Source organism: Perca fluviatilis, chromosome 17, assembly GCF_010015445.1.
Source record: "Perca fluviatilis chromosome 17, GENO_Pfluv_1.0, whole genome shotgun sequence".
Taxonomy (NCBI): domain Eukaryota; kingdom Metazoa; phylum Chordata; class Actinopteri; order Perciformes; family Percidae; genus Perca; species Perca fluviatilis.
The window spans coordinates 12422752-12437839 of record NC_053128.1 but is presented as its reverse complement, the minus strand read 5'-3'; the positions used below and the strand labels follow the sequence as shown (position 1 = coordinate 12437839).

General features: G+C 39.9%; 2 protein-coding genes across 4 annotated transcripts in view; one reads left to right on the top strand and one right to left on the bottom strand.

The window, feature by feature from the left end:
- rassf6 (Ras association domain family member 6) overlaps positions 1 to 2135 on the bottom strand; it is a 49407-nt gene extending 47272 nt beyond the window's left edge. Inside the window, exon 1 of one of the 2 annotated variants that reach the window (XM_039779831.1) lies at positions 2030 to 2135. The gene's annotated coding sequence lies outside the window, so the exon portion shown is untranslated. The remainder of the gene's footprint in view (positions 1 to 2029) is intronic. The other variant, XM_039779833.1, reaches the window with a different exon arrangement.
- Positions 1 to 15006, top strand: part of musk (muscle, skeletal, receptor tyrosine kinase) — a 44332-nt gene extending 29326 nt beyond the window's left edge. For both annotated transcript variants that reach the window (XM_039779827.1, XM_039779828.1), the window contains 5 exons: positions 3438 to 3612; positions 3836 to 4022; positions 4105 to 4296; positions 7806 to 7954; positions 12341 to 15006. In XM_039779827.1, the coding sequence (XP_039635761.1) occupies positions 3438 to 3612; positions 3836 to 4022; positions 4105 to 4296; positions 7806 to 7954; positions 12341 to 13041 (1404 nt within the window). In that variant the 3' untranslated portion in view covers positions 13042 to 15006. The remainder of the gene's footprint in view (positions 1 to 3437; positions 3613 to 3835; positions 4023 to 4104; positions 4297 to 7805; positions 7955 to 12340) is intronic.
- Positions 15007 to 15088: the final 82 nt, after the last annotated feature.

Below are 15088 nucleotides of genomic sequence, written 5' to 3'. Positions count from 1 at the left end.
CATTTTCTTGCTGAACTTATATGGCCTATATGTTGTTTTTTAACTAAATGAGGTAGATCAATATGGTTAGAATCAACATTCTTCTTTTTTGGGATAGTGTTGCATGAATACTGATTAATAGCTAAAAATGATTACAGATGGTGAATTTACAGCTGAAACTAGAGTGCAACTTTCACCTTCTTACCTGGTCCATAGTCGCAGGAACAGCAGCTGTTCCTAATATTTTGTACAGTCAGTCTCGTTTTTCTAAAATCTACAAGGCAGGATCATCTAGCGATGGCTGAGTCCAAAGTCATCATTTACCTTCCTCAGATCACAGAGCAGATGTTTTAAGAAAATGTTTTGTTTTTTTATAGTGGATATATAATATTCTGCACAGATGTGTCCTGTAGGAAATGAGCTCCAAACACCAATGTTCCACATGTCATGTGTTACCCTCCATGGTAAATATATGGTCAGCACATATGTACAGTATGCTGTCGTGTGCATAGTGTGAGTAGTGTCCTATTTTGTGCTGAGTCACAGAGAAATACTACTAAAAACTTTGATTCATTCTCTTTGCACAGACATTGTTAAGAACTCTACTAATACATTAAAAGCAGTATATGCCACTTGAGGAACTGTAAGGGTATTATTCAGCATTAGTTTAATATTAAACCTACAATGATGTAAAACATACACAATGGTATTTGTAAAACAGGTTACTCTATCAACTTGTTCTTTTTCTACATTTTCAATTGCTTACATGTGCATCCTTAGGTGATTGGTTGTTTTGTGTGATGTGATATTGTTTGATGACTCTAGCTTTGTGTTTAGTTCTGTGACTCTTTGGTGTTTTTAATGAGAACGTTCTCACCGGAAGAACGACGTCATTGCTCTTTTGTTTAACTATACACAACCTTTGCTTTCCCTGTAAAGTGACCTCTCGTGGTTGTCGTTAGAATAATGACTGTGCTCCCTCATTAACAAAGGCTCGTGGAGCGTGACATTGTTATAGTGCCATGAAACCTCTTCAGGGAGAAGGTTGGTGGATGATTGGACTCCATGTCCTCATGTCATTCGTTAACCTCAACCAAGCGGTTTTAGTCAATCAAGTAGTTTTTGGCAGCATTGACAAACAATGTCATTCTGAAACATGATAAGGAAATGTTCATATGGCTTGTTTTGCAAGGCAATGACAAATTACCTATCTTGTCATTTAGGGAAGAGGACTTGTTTTTACCATTCCTGGCAACAGTGGGAAGTCAACCCTGTGAGCAGTTTGCTTTGCACATTCAGATTCAGCAGCACATGTGTTGAACTCAGCCGTTTCAGCTCATAATTTATAATCTCTTGGGATAAATTGGACCAATGCTCTTTTGATGACTAAAGCTCATGACACAGAAAGACACCAGATGTTCAGTATTTAAGTTGGCACTCTTAGATTGCAGAAACAACCGTGCAACCCCTAATGTTCCTCACTCTAGTACATTTTACACCCTCTGCAGTTATTAAACTGTAACCTTACCAAAGGCCCTAAACAGGGCCTTGAGTAATGTATTCGATTATTTGAAAGGCCAACTTATTTGTTAATGAAGAAAAGAAGAAATTTCTTGGAAAAGTTAAAACTCTGTCCATCCAAATCTGATTGAAACAGCTCTCGAACATTTTAGAAAAAGAAATACAGCAATTTTGTACACAATGATGCACTGATCAGACTTTACTGGACCCTCAAGACAAGTTTTCTCAATGCCCTTTCCAAGCATCGGGTCAGCAACAGAACAAAACGGATACTAATAAGCTTGGAACTCTAAAGTCAACGCTGTCGCCCGCGACAGGACAATACATACTTTAAATGTCTTATTCAGTATCTCCAGATCAATACAGTGTAGAGACTTACTTTTTTGTTGTTTAGAAGCAGAGAAATGCACCATTTCAACAAGGTCCTCTAACAATTGTAGGCCATCCAGAAGCTCTTTTAATCCATCATGGAATAACAGTGTCTTTGTAACATATGAACAGATAATTATGAATCCAAAAATCTACTCACAAATCAACGCTTTGCTCCGTGACCTTTTAACCCAGCATCTCACTTTGTTTGTAGCTTCGTAGCCGTTAGCTCCAACTTTTCAATAAGTGCTTCTGTGTCTTTGTAGCCCTTGCAGAAGCTTAGAAATCCAGCCGGGAAGACAGTGGCTTTTCAGAGACTTACACAAGTAATTCCAAAGCGATAAATCCACGATTGAATGGCTATTTACTGTATTTAGTCATCTTTTTGTACCAAAAACTGATGTATCACGTTAGCCAGGTGCCATCTTGGATAGCGTGCCTTGACTGACAGGTGTGTCGATCAATCATATAAACTAATTTAAGGACTGACTTTGCTCAGCCAATAGGGAGCCCTTACAGGAGGGCCTTATTTACTGTCTATGTGTGTGTATTGGAAGGTCCTGGCAGAGTCCTGGAAGATAGATAAAGAGACACCAGAATGAAGCATGGAGGTTGAAATGAATGGGTTTTGGCCTACTGATGTCAAATAGCAGACAGATAAGGCATTGAAAATGACACAACTAAGTTTTTGGATAAAGGAATTTAGACTTTTATGGGGAAAAAAATATAATACTTTCATATTTGTGTTATTTTATTGTAGTTTCCCCTGATTGCCAAGACTTAGGATAACTATTTGCTAAAGCCAAAGGTTTTTGTTTTTATTGTTCTCTGTGTGATTTCAATACATTTCTGTGAGATTTCCTTTTCGTTTAGTTTTTTATTTTGTCTTTATAGTCATATAACAATATACACATTCATGTGACATCCCTGCAGTATATGATAGCCCAGGTTCCCATGAAAAAAATGATGTCTATTACTTGATCAAATATTGGATAAAATGGCTTAGACCTCAGAGGGTTAAAAAACACCTCCAGACTCACAGGGTGGATCCTTGACATATTCACCTAACCACTGTAGGAAGTAGAAAGAAGCAACGGTAAACTTCTGACAGGTCAAGAAGTAAAGGCCCCCAATGTTTTCCTGTTCCTCTTATAGCTAGTTACATACTGAGTATTGCTTTTTGATAATACTTTATAGCAGTGATGGAGTACTCAAGCCCTGGACTCGGACTCAAGTCCCACTCAAGTCGCTCTTCTCTGGACTCGTGACTCGACTTGGACTCGCGCACTGATGACTTTGACTCTAGGATTTATGAAATCGGACCCAAGCATTTATGAAATAGGACTCGGAAGTGGGATGAAGTTTCGGACTACTTTTATGTGTAATAGACAGTGATGTACTCGAGTTCTGGACTCAGACTCCAGTCGCTATTTTCTGATTGTTAGACTTACTCAAACACCGGGGACTCTGGACTTGACTTGAACTTGACAGTTGGTGACTCGACTACAACACTGCTTTATAGCTTTGTTAGAAAAAGCTTGATTTTCTCCATGTTGTTCTCCCCGTAGGTTCCCCACCAGCACCGGCTGTCTGTGGATGTGATTCCAGAGTTAAAGAACTCAGACAACCACTGCAGGAACCCGGGAGGAATCAGCGACAAGCCCTGGTGTTACACCTCAAATCCCAACATACGCTGGGAGTACTGCGCTGTGCCGCAGTGTGGGGAGATGGTCATAGCATCAGGTACTGTACTGCCTTCAACTGTCCTCTGTTCTGTTCCAATCCCTGGCTCTCTCACTAAAAAAACCCACCCATCACAGAGAATGTCTAGGATGCTATTTCGCCAGTTAGCGGTTAACATGCGATTATAGATTAGCCGGGCCAACAAAGAAACAAATTAAGATGATTTAGAACCAAGATGAGGTTTCTTTCTTGACTTGATTTTAATGATCTCTTTGTGGGTTAGTGATGAAGCCAGAGTCGGCAGGCCCTCGTCAGACTCCTCGTCTCCCTACCACGACCGCTGTATCGTCTCCGGCTTACTCCATGTCCGTCATTGTCATCCTACTGGCTGCACTTGCAACCGCAGTCTTCCTCACCATCAGCATCCTCGCCTGCCGCAGACGGAGGAAGCAGTGGAGAAACCGGAAGAGGTGAGATAAAGACAAGATGAGAAGTTCTTTATTTATCTGTGTCCCCTTTTTTTGATTCCTCACTTCCCCTTTCTTTCCGCAGAGCAATGGAGACCCCGACGCTGAGCGCTCTTCCATCAGAGATGCTACTGGATCGACTCCACCCCAACCCCATGTACCAGCGGGTTCCCCTGCTGCTAAACACAAAGCTGCTGGCCCTAGAGTATCCCCGAAATAATATCCAATATGTTAGAGATATTGGAGAGGGAGCCTTCGGACGTGTTTTTCAAGCCAGGTGAGATAAAGCAGACGAGGTGAGGAAAGGGGAAATGATCAAAAAGTCTTTCAAAACATATGAGCATATAGATTGTTTATTTTTACCCTCTAATACGACCTATAGGAAAATTTCATGAATTACCGCCCCTAGCAGTGGCAGGAAATACAACCCACAAGAGTGTTTAATTTCCATATATCTAAACGTACAGTACAGGCCAAAAGTTTGGACACACTTTCTCATTCAAATGCGTTTCCTTTTATTTTCATGACTATTTACATTGTAGATTCTCACTGAAGGCATCAAAACTATGAATGAACACATATGGAATTATGTACTTAACAAAAAAGTGTGAAATACCTGAAAACATGTATATATTTTAGATTCTTCAAAGTAGCCACCCTTTGCTTTTTTATTAATAAGGCAACAAATTCCACTAATTAACCCTGACAAAGCACACCTGTGAAGTGAAAACCATTTCAGGTGACTACCTCATGAAGCTCATTGAGAGAACACCAAGGGTTTGCAGAGTTATCAAAAAAAGCAAAGGGTGGCTACTTTGAAGAATCTAAAATATAAGACATGTTTTCAGTTATTTCACACTTTTTGTTAAGTACATAATTCCATATGTGTTCATTCATAGTTTTGATGCCTTCAGTGAGAATCTACAATGTAAATAGTCATGAAAATAAAAAAACACATTGAATGAGAAGGTGTGTCCAAACTTTTGGCCTGTACTGTAAAGGAAGTTTGCTTTGGTTTAGGAAATAAAACTACTTAGTTAAGTTTAGAAAAAGATTGTGGTTTGGGTTAAAATTAGTACCTCTGTTACTTCATTTCTGGTAAAACATGCCACAGACCATGAAGTAGTTCCGTTTGTTCCGTAAATTAAATCACTCACTGTGAACTTAAATTTTCAAACAGGACACAAATTATTATTTTGGGGGAGGACAGTCTCGAAATTACATACACAGTATATATATATATATATATATATATATATATATATATATATATCGTTCTAGCCCCAAATATATATATATATATATATATATATATATATATATTTGTTTTTTTTTTTTTTATTTTGTTTTTTTTATCTAATTGAGTAAAAAAAGGAGAGAAGAAGAAATGGGAGTGGTGGCCTAAAGGTTAGAGAAGAGAGCTTGTGACCGGGAGGTCTGTTTGAATGTGACAGGTCGTCGTTGCATTGAATTTGTTCTCAATCGGCTTACCTGGATAAATAAATAAATAAAAAAATGATGCCTACCACCCCCAAATGGGAGAGAGACTGTACAAAGACGAACATTTGTTTGCAATATTATTACTTACGCTAATTACTAGGCTAATATTTAATATTGCCATGTCATCATCATATTTGCTGCCAGGGGCTAGAACGATGAAGTGGATATTTCTTAGGCAGAGTAAGAGAAATGGGTGAGACAGGACTCGGATAGAGACAGGGGGAAATAGAGTGGCTAAACAAGGCCACTGGTCATTCTGAGAACTGCTGCGTCATTCGCAAAGTCACAGGGTGAGCTGCTACAGGTGTCACTTTCATCCCACACTGACGCTGTTCTCAGCAAGACACGTATGTCTCAACCTAATCCCCATGATCAGACTAAATACCAGACCTGGGTCAAACAGTAGCATACGGTTGCATTTCTAAAATGTCATACTTAACTATAAAACACTGGCAACAACAACATCTACACCCAATTCTATAGTTTATGCTTGAGGTGGCTGTGGGAAATGTGTGGTTTCCTTCTTGATGCAGAACAGTGGTTGTATATTCCAGTTGCGACACATTTTCATTGCAGAAATAAGACATCATAACTGAGTCCTATCTAACCCTTTGTACAGTATTGACCAAGCACTTTCCTAATCTATTTGTTCAGTCACTGAAAGCCAATACATCCATGACTGATAACCTTTGCAGACAATTAAAATGTTTTGCACAAGAATTCAGGGTGGCTGAAGTGATAAAATGAAGAGGTTAAAAGTTTTTCTAACCTTATGACACTCTGCATTATTAAACTTTAATTCCTCCCACAGTTCTTTCACTCCTGTAGTGTCCCTGACCGGGAGCCTGTAATCAACACAAACAGTAAACTCACGTTTTGACAGAGAGGAGTTTACAGAGTTAGGGTTGGGGTGGACCATCATAGACAGAGGGGCAGATGCTATATCTTTTAAATAAGAGATAACGGTTCAGATTTTCAGACAGTGCCTTCTGGAAGACATCCATAGCTGAGTTTAGGACCCTAGTGTTTTGATACTAGACTGCTGCAAAATTGCAATACAGCGACAGCAGATTATGCCAATAACTGCAGTTGAGAATTCTGACCTTCTGTCCATGATTTTGCACGGACACTACATAGAGCTTTAATGCCACTATGTGGAGCACGCTATAAATGGGGGTATATAAAATTACAGTTAGCACAGTATTCTAGCAGATGATGGCCTTTTCACAATAGCACCTGCATGTAGCCATGCAGATCTGGAAGATGTCCTTCAGGCTAGCTGATAATCCCTTATTGACAACTGGAATGGTGCAGTACATAGATACCCCTGGGAACATAATACACATTCAAACTGTGAGGGCATTGGTGTAATGTATTCCTTAGTCAACATCAGTAACCTTAACTATCACAACTAGACACCCAACCTTAACCTACAAACATAATTTAACCATAACGCAAAAACTCATAGTCTTGGTAAGGACTGACCAAAATGTCTTCACTTTTGTAACCATATCTTGACCCTGACAGTCTAAAACTCAAATGTGTCCTTATATAGACAGAAGTAAAAAGAGCAAAAACTTAACTCATACCTGCATATATTACCAGCAACAGGCAACAAACGTGCAAATACACACTATATCCTGTAAGCACATGCACTCAAGATTACATATGAACAATCATATAAAAACACAGGCAGCGCATGCACTGGGTCGTGTGTGCTCATGCATACATGAACCCAGACACATGCAACATACTGGGAGACCTAAATAGACCCGAGGAGTAAATATCTTCTCTGACAGATGGGCTTCAACCTGTAGTTTCCGTGTGTGTGTGTGTGTGTGTGTGTGTCTGTGTGTGTCTGTGTGTGTGTTAGTACTACGGTGTCTGAGTGAGTGTTTCCAGTGTGTGAGTAGTTGTGTGTGCAAACTATATATACATTTACAACAACATGCTGACTTTAGCTTGCCCCTCCAGGGAGCCAACACAGGAAGTGTGGGTATGTTTCCTCCAAGTAACTGACATTTACAGTTGCTAGGTTGTTTGTTGGTAGACTTAAAAAGACACACATTCAAAAAACACATGGTTACAGAAATCTGGTTAACGCATTATCGGAAAAACCCACAACGATAAAATACTTCTTTTTTTTTCACCCACATGCAGATGGCTGCGAAAGAAGCAATATCTTGACACAAACCGTTAAATAATCTCCTTTTTTTTCTGGAAGAATAGCTCAGCTGCATGCGTCCATTGTCTGTGCTTGAATATGTTTGTGCATGTTTGTTGCAGAGCACCAGGCCTGCTGCCAATGGAGTCTTTCACAATGGTGGCTGTGAAGATGCTGAAGGAGGAAGCGTCAGCTGACATGCAGAATGACTTCCAGAGAGAGGCGGCACTAATGGCTCAGTTTGACCATCCAAACATCGTACGACTCCTAGGTTAGTAGTGTGTGCGTTAGTTAGTGCGTACAACACGTTCTCGCTCCAAACTCGTCACGTACGGCCGCTTGGTCAGGATCCCTTGGCGTCATGTTTTAAACGCTTTGAGGACCCCTTTGTCGTCCTTTTTCAAAATGCAAGGTATGGTTAGGTTTAGGCAACAAAACTACTTGGTTAGGGTCAGAAAAAGAATGTGGTTTGGGTTCAAATAAGTATGTTTGTTTAACTGCAGACTACGTGTCTAACTTGCGTGTGTGACGCTGGTTAAGTACGTTACGTACGTAACTCAACTTACCGAGGTTACGTAACATAACTTGAAATAAGTCAGCGGTCTCCTGGGTAAAAGTCCTGTGTGCGTTTGTCAATTTTTATTATTATCCGCCCTATGCAGACTTTGTCGCTCTTTATACTACGTCATCTCACCGCGGCACGGTCAAGCAGTAAGAAGCCCGGCGCTGGTGTCTCATACAGACACTGTAGGGTGCCTTGTGCGTCGTAGTCGCTGAGAGCCACTATCCACACTGTTGTATTTGACAAGTTAGGAGTGAAAAAAAAAAAAAGATCAAACCAGATTCCAAAAAGGTTGCGTTCACAGCTGGATTTCACATTGTACAATTGCTGGAACAGTGTGTTTGCTTGAGAAGATAAGCAAAGTGCAAAAACAGATATGGAAACACAGAAAGAGATCATGTGCGGTGGACCATAAACACAGTAACAGAATGAGCTGTGAGATCTCTCTCTCTCTTTAACTACTTTCTGAGCAAAGGTATCTATGTTAACAAATCGAGGGCTCTGACCAGATCACTGTGTGCATATAGTTAAAGAGGAATTCCATTCATTTCACTCGTCAGTCTTTTCTTCTTCTTCAAGTCTAAGTCTTGGGGAGTACTACAGCATATGTGAAAATAGTTGTAAAAAGCCTTTTGTGGCCCCAGAAGGAGCTGTGCAAAATCGGAAAAATTGCCCCAAGTGATTGTGCATTATTTTACTTTGTGGACTACTATTTTAACTGTACTGTACAGTTAAAAGACCTGTCTAAAGTCCAACAATTAACTCTGGAGGAAAAGATTCCTTCTTGGCTTATTTGTCTCTTATTAATTTTTGCAATTTGAGCAGTTTATCACAGATTTGCAAAATGTCCACAGTCTCGTTTTGGTTTCCCTAAAATATTCAGTCTTGGCGACTACAGCATAATAAAGTTTGGGTAAAGTGTATGGGAAGATTGTAATCCTGGCATGTTAAGTATGTATGGTTAAGGTATGGTAAAGGTTATAGGCAAAGAAAAAAAAAACTTGGTTCTCTTTTAGGAAAAATTGTAGTTTTGAAGAAATTGCTCGGTTTGTAATCTTCTTTACTCAAACAGCGTTTCGCTGAATGAAAGACCAATGTTTTAGCTCAAATCTTCATCAGTGGCCAAACAGAGCTAGTGGTTCAGAACCACTTTTATACTTGTTTAGTCAACGTGTTCAAGACATCCTATTGGATAACTGCGTCATTCCGTAATCAAGCCATCATCTCTGTCACCTGCGATGCTGCTCTTTACTCTTTACTATTAAAGTGATGGTTCGGAGTAATTTCACCCTAGGGTCCTTTGCACCATGACCTCGAGCCAAACAACTAAACAACCCCCCAGAACTTTTTTTTTTAAGTAAGTGCTGTAGTATAACTAGGAGGAGACAAGTTATAATTGAGGTAAGTTTGGAGACATTACCTTATTTAATCATTAAATTAATAAATATTACAACTCTTTTCGGTGTTGTAATTTGTAGACGTCCCTAAGCTCTCTTACTTCCAGGGTGAAATTACTCCGAACCATCACTTTAAGCCCCACCATGTAGCACACACTGCGATTGGTGCACATCTTGCTTAATAAGAAACAACAGCCAAGGAAATAGACAATGAATCAGTCTCCAGTACGCTACATCAAAATGAGATGATCAAAGTCAAACAATATTCTCAATATTATAAAAGGGGAACTGCACTCAACAGCCTTTGTAAATGTCTTCTTTTGTCTTCTTTTTGTGTGTGTGTGTTTTTTTTCAGGCTATTTCAGGCCCAGTTTCCACTCACACACTATAATTCTTATAATTAAATATAAGTCTTTTTCTTCAGATCTATTTCCCTGTAGTGCTAAAATAAAACACGCTCTAGGGATACAGATAGGACTTTTTGCCAGTAAACACGCACTGCTGGCAGTTTATGTGCCTTTCTTGGCCTGAGTAAAACAAATGTCTTCTTTAGTTTTCTTTTACACTAATACAGCCTATCTAATCTAATACACACTGCTCGCATATACTTACAGGAAGATATTTAGAGATACAACTTACTCTATTTGGCACTGTCAGTTAGAAACCGGGGCCCTTGCTCTTTGGCCGTGCTGAAAGAAGTTTGTTTACTTTGGTCCATTTTACTGCTTCAGTGATCGTGAAGTTTATTTAAAACCACGTTCATCAAACAATAGTAGTATACGTTTTCTGTTTTGAGTGACAATTCATTTTTGGATGACTCATCCAGAAAGTCACAATGCTGAAGTCTCTGGTGCACTTGAAACCAGAGTTGATTATTAAGTTAACCTCTAATTACCCTCTTGGCTAATAATACATCGCCAATCATAACATATGCATCATCCATAACATGAATGTGTCATAATTAGAGATGGTATATGTCTGCATGTCATTATTTTGTGGCATGCATGTGTGTGCAGGATGGGGGCCTCTGTGTTCTGTATATTTAGCGACGGAGTGAAACATTTTGAGCCAGCTACTGACCTTACTGCTACTGTTGAATTACAGTCCTGCTTGTGGACAACACACGCACGCACGCACGCACGCACACACGCACGCACGCACACCCCCCAGGGAGCTGTAATCAGAGCTCATTCTCTGGGGAACTGTCCCCCGCTGTGACCCACAGGACATGAACTAACAGAGCATGACCTCCAAGCCTCCTCTTCTCGTGAACATGTTGTTGTTGCAATTCTTGCGCTGACTTGGTCATAACAGTGGCAACATATTACAGTTAAAAAACATCCTGTTCCCAACCATGTCGATGGCTGCACAATTCCATCAAATGGAAATAGTCTGCATTGTGTTATACACATTTCCCTAAAATCCCACCAGTATTTGTTTTGTTCTGTGGGTTTGAACAAAGTTTGAAAGTTTTTGAAATGACTTGGTTAGTGGCAGGTCAGTGAGGTTCCAATTCATGTTTCATTTCACACAGAAGCAGAGGCAGCGAAGTGCACTAAATCAAAATTATGATTATGGCCAATATGGCTCAGTGCATTTCAGTGCACTAACCACATAAAGTGCACCAATCATGGTCTGCGTTGGAAAGAACACAGACAAGAGCTGCAAAGCCTCAAACTAAAATTGGCTAGAGAAAGAGAAACTGAAAACGGCCGTCTGATTCCAGGGGGGTATTCCTTTTCTTGTTGGCAAACCTGGTGATTTGTAATAATTTTTCCCACAGAGCTATATCGTACTCTAAATCTGAGGCCAGTGTTGTGAATACCAGCTAAAATGATTGGCACAATCTACCAACTTCTGCAGGGCTGTTGGAGACTGTGCTCCATTTCCTCTAAGCAGTGTACTGTACATTGCAAAAAGCATTTACAGGAATGCATACATAAACAAGCAAGCAGACAGACAGTCTTTTATAGGAGGTAAAGTAAATACGTAGTAAATAGAGTAGAATGAATTTGGTGAGGGCAAACTTCTGCCCATGAATATTCACCAATTTGCTTTTATGTCAACGCCTTAATACCTGGTGTTGACATAAAAATAATACATCAAAACGCGTTCTTTCCAAATAAAGAAAAGCTAACAAGTTCAGTTGTAGCTGTGGAAGCCCTCACTGCGAAACACACTCACACACACACGACAGTTGAAGTTTACAGAAACCTAAATGAAGTCCTTTGTATCTGAATCACAGATTCACAGAGATTGGCAATCACACCAACCGCAATTTGAGTATTTCCCCACAGCACAGACAGGGTCAGAAGAACACAAAGTTAATTTACCAACACACTGTGTTTACATGACAGGGCTACTAATGCTAGACTGTACATCCTCTATGCGTGAGAGTTTATTTGTGAGCATGCACACATAACAGATGGTTTCGTCTATGTTTATGTCTGGACTGAATATTTATTTATCTTTTACAGTGAACGAACTCATTGTGTGACACTGTAGAAGAAGGAAACACACTTACTACTACACTATTAAGCGCGGTTTAATTTTGTCGCTGATGTGTTTATGTGGTTGAGTATTTGTGTTTGTACTCGCAAACCTCTGTGGTGGGAAAATGCACAACTCACAAGCCTACTTATTAAATCTGAAAGTCATAGAGCTGGAAATAAAATCGCCTGTATGCGTTCTTCCCCAGGTGTGTGCGCAGTGGGTAAGCCCATGTGTCTGATGTTCGAGTACATGGCCCACGGTGACCTCAACGAGTTCCTGCGCCGCCGATCTCCGAGCCAATCAGTGCGCACCCTCAGCCGCGCCAGCCTGTCCGGTCGCAGTTTCTCCTCGGAGCTGGAGGCGGGACTTCTCTCCTGCGCCGAGCAGTTGTCAATTTCCAAGCAGATCGCTGCCGGAATGGCCTACCTGTCAGAGCGCAAGTTCGTCCATCGAGACCTCGCCACGAGGAACTGCCTGGTTGGGGAGGAAATGGTGGTGAAGATCGCGGACTTCGGCCTCTCCAGAAACATCTACTCGGCCGATTACTACAAAGCCAACGAGAATGACGCCATCCCCATACGCTGGATGCCCCCAGAGTCTATTTTCTATAACCGCTACACCACGGAATCTGACGTCTGGGCCTATGGCGTGGTGTTATGGGAGATTTTCTCCAATGGGATGCAGCCGTACTACGGTATGGGTCATGAGGAGGTTATTTACTATGTGAGGGACGGTCACATCCTCTCCTGTCCTGAGAACTGTCCTCTGGAGCTGTATAATCTGATGAGGCTTTGTTGGAGCACACACCCATCAGATCGGCCCAGCTTCAGTAGTATACATCGGATACTGGAGCGTATCCATCAGAGCACACTAAGCATGAGTGCTGATACTGAGGCTGACTGCTAACCTAGGAACTTTTCACAAACAAATGTTTTGTCCCTGTGCATAAAAAAACAAAACTGATTTATGTAATAATCTGGTGCCCGGAAAACACACTTTAAAATGTACATAGAATACCCAAACCAGTAAGCGATTTCAGCCGTCTTTCTTGCCCAATTTGTCTTTTTGAGGAGACCCAAACTGCTACCCTTACCAGACATTTTTGTATCATAAACAGCTCTCATATTTTAGTCATTTGCATATTACTTTTCAATTCACAATTCAGGAATGCTGTAGTGTTTTCAGACCCTAAAGCATCACTCCTGACCATTCACCAGCACATATCCATCACACAGGTCGGCTTTATTTATGAACAATGTTACTTTCATGTCTGAACAGACTCTTAACCCTGTCTCCTAAAAATGATGTTCCCATACAACTGAACTGCATTCTAAATTCTAAGTTTTGAGGGAAAAGTTCCGGTTTTGTTTTCGACGCATCACAGAAATGTTTCAAAGTCCACCTTCAAAGTCTGCATTGGGAAGGAGGTTGGGATGGATGGATGGATGGATGGATGGGTCAAACAAACACGGGACTTTCTACCCAGGAGGCTGCTGCTCGTGTCCCATGTGAGACAGACTTACATAACGTCCTCAATTTACGTCACATAGCCTACGTAACATACGTATGCAACTCAAGTTACGTAACAAGCTACTTATTTTAATCCAAATTATCCAACGATCTTTTCCTAAGCCTAACCTAAAGTTGTTTTGTTGATCTTTAACTAACCAAGTAGTTTTGTTTGAAATCACATCGTTAACCACGTGTTGCGACCATTTGACAACGTGCGCCTGTCGCTGGTACGAGGATGTTTTGGAACGAACAATCTGGGAGAAAATACATACATACATACATTCCCTCAAAACGTAATTGAAAATGCAGTTTAGTTGTATAGGAATGCCCTGTTTTTTTAGGAGACAGGGTTGAACCCTGACCCCAGAGCTTTACCCTTTTAGGACTTGAAGCCACTAAGCATGCAGATATACCCATAACCATTTCAGATACATATGCACTCAAACATTGTGCTCCATCCATTGCATGTGGAATTGTTTTTTTTCTCTCCTTCATTTTGTGACTACTTAACATTAGGGTTAGAAAGAGATTGGGACATGACAGTTGGACGCTACATAGTAACAACATTTAAAACACCTTTGTTGTTATTGTCACCTCTAGCAAATTCCACAGTGGCACACAATCACTTTAAACCATTGCTGTTGGTTGTTTTATATGGACAAGTTGCTATTCCATTATTGGGCATTTTCTTTTTACTTATTTGTTTCTTTTTCATGTTGTCGATCTTTGTCTTTTTTTTGTGCTAACTTTACTTTGTGACAGTGTTTGACACAAAGTTTGACATAAGAAGTGAGTAAATTACAGCAGCAATAGTATAAATAGTTTGAAGTTTATTAATACATTTTTTCCAACTTGCGTCATCACCCATAAGTCTCTCACTGAAGCACAGACACACATTTTCTTAATTGGAATTTTGCAAAAACTCATTACCTAAATTCATTTCCATGCCTTAAAATAGACTCGTTGGTAAGTGAAGAATGGGCAAAATGTCCTCGACGTTCAAAAATATCCTTATTCTGAAAGAGTCAATATTTAATATGTTCTCACAAAGATAGAAACTCTCTGTTACAGATCAATCTTTGCTCTCTGGGCTCATTTTAATTAAATTAGAGTCATATTTTTACACAATTTTAGAACAGTATTACCAACATCTCTTGTGTCATCAGTCTTCTTTGTTACTCAAAGCTGTTAATGATTTCTTTAGTTTGTTTTATTTCATTAAGAGATTAATATCAAGTGACAGAAAATGTTTATATTGTCAACTGGAAAAGCTTTTCAGATGAACGACATGTTTTTCATTTTTAAATTTGGTGTGATGTTTTTTTTTATTTGTTACATAACATTACGATGCAGGTTGATATGTATATTTCTTTGTATTGCTTGCAAATAAACAATAAATCAACACATTTGTATTAGAGCTCTAGACGTACTATATCATATT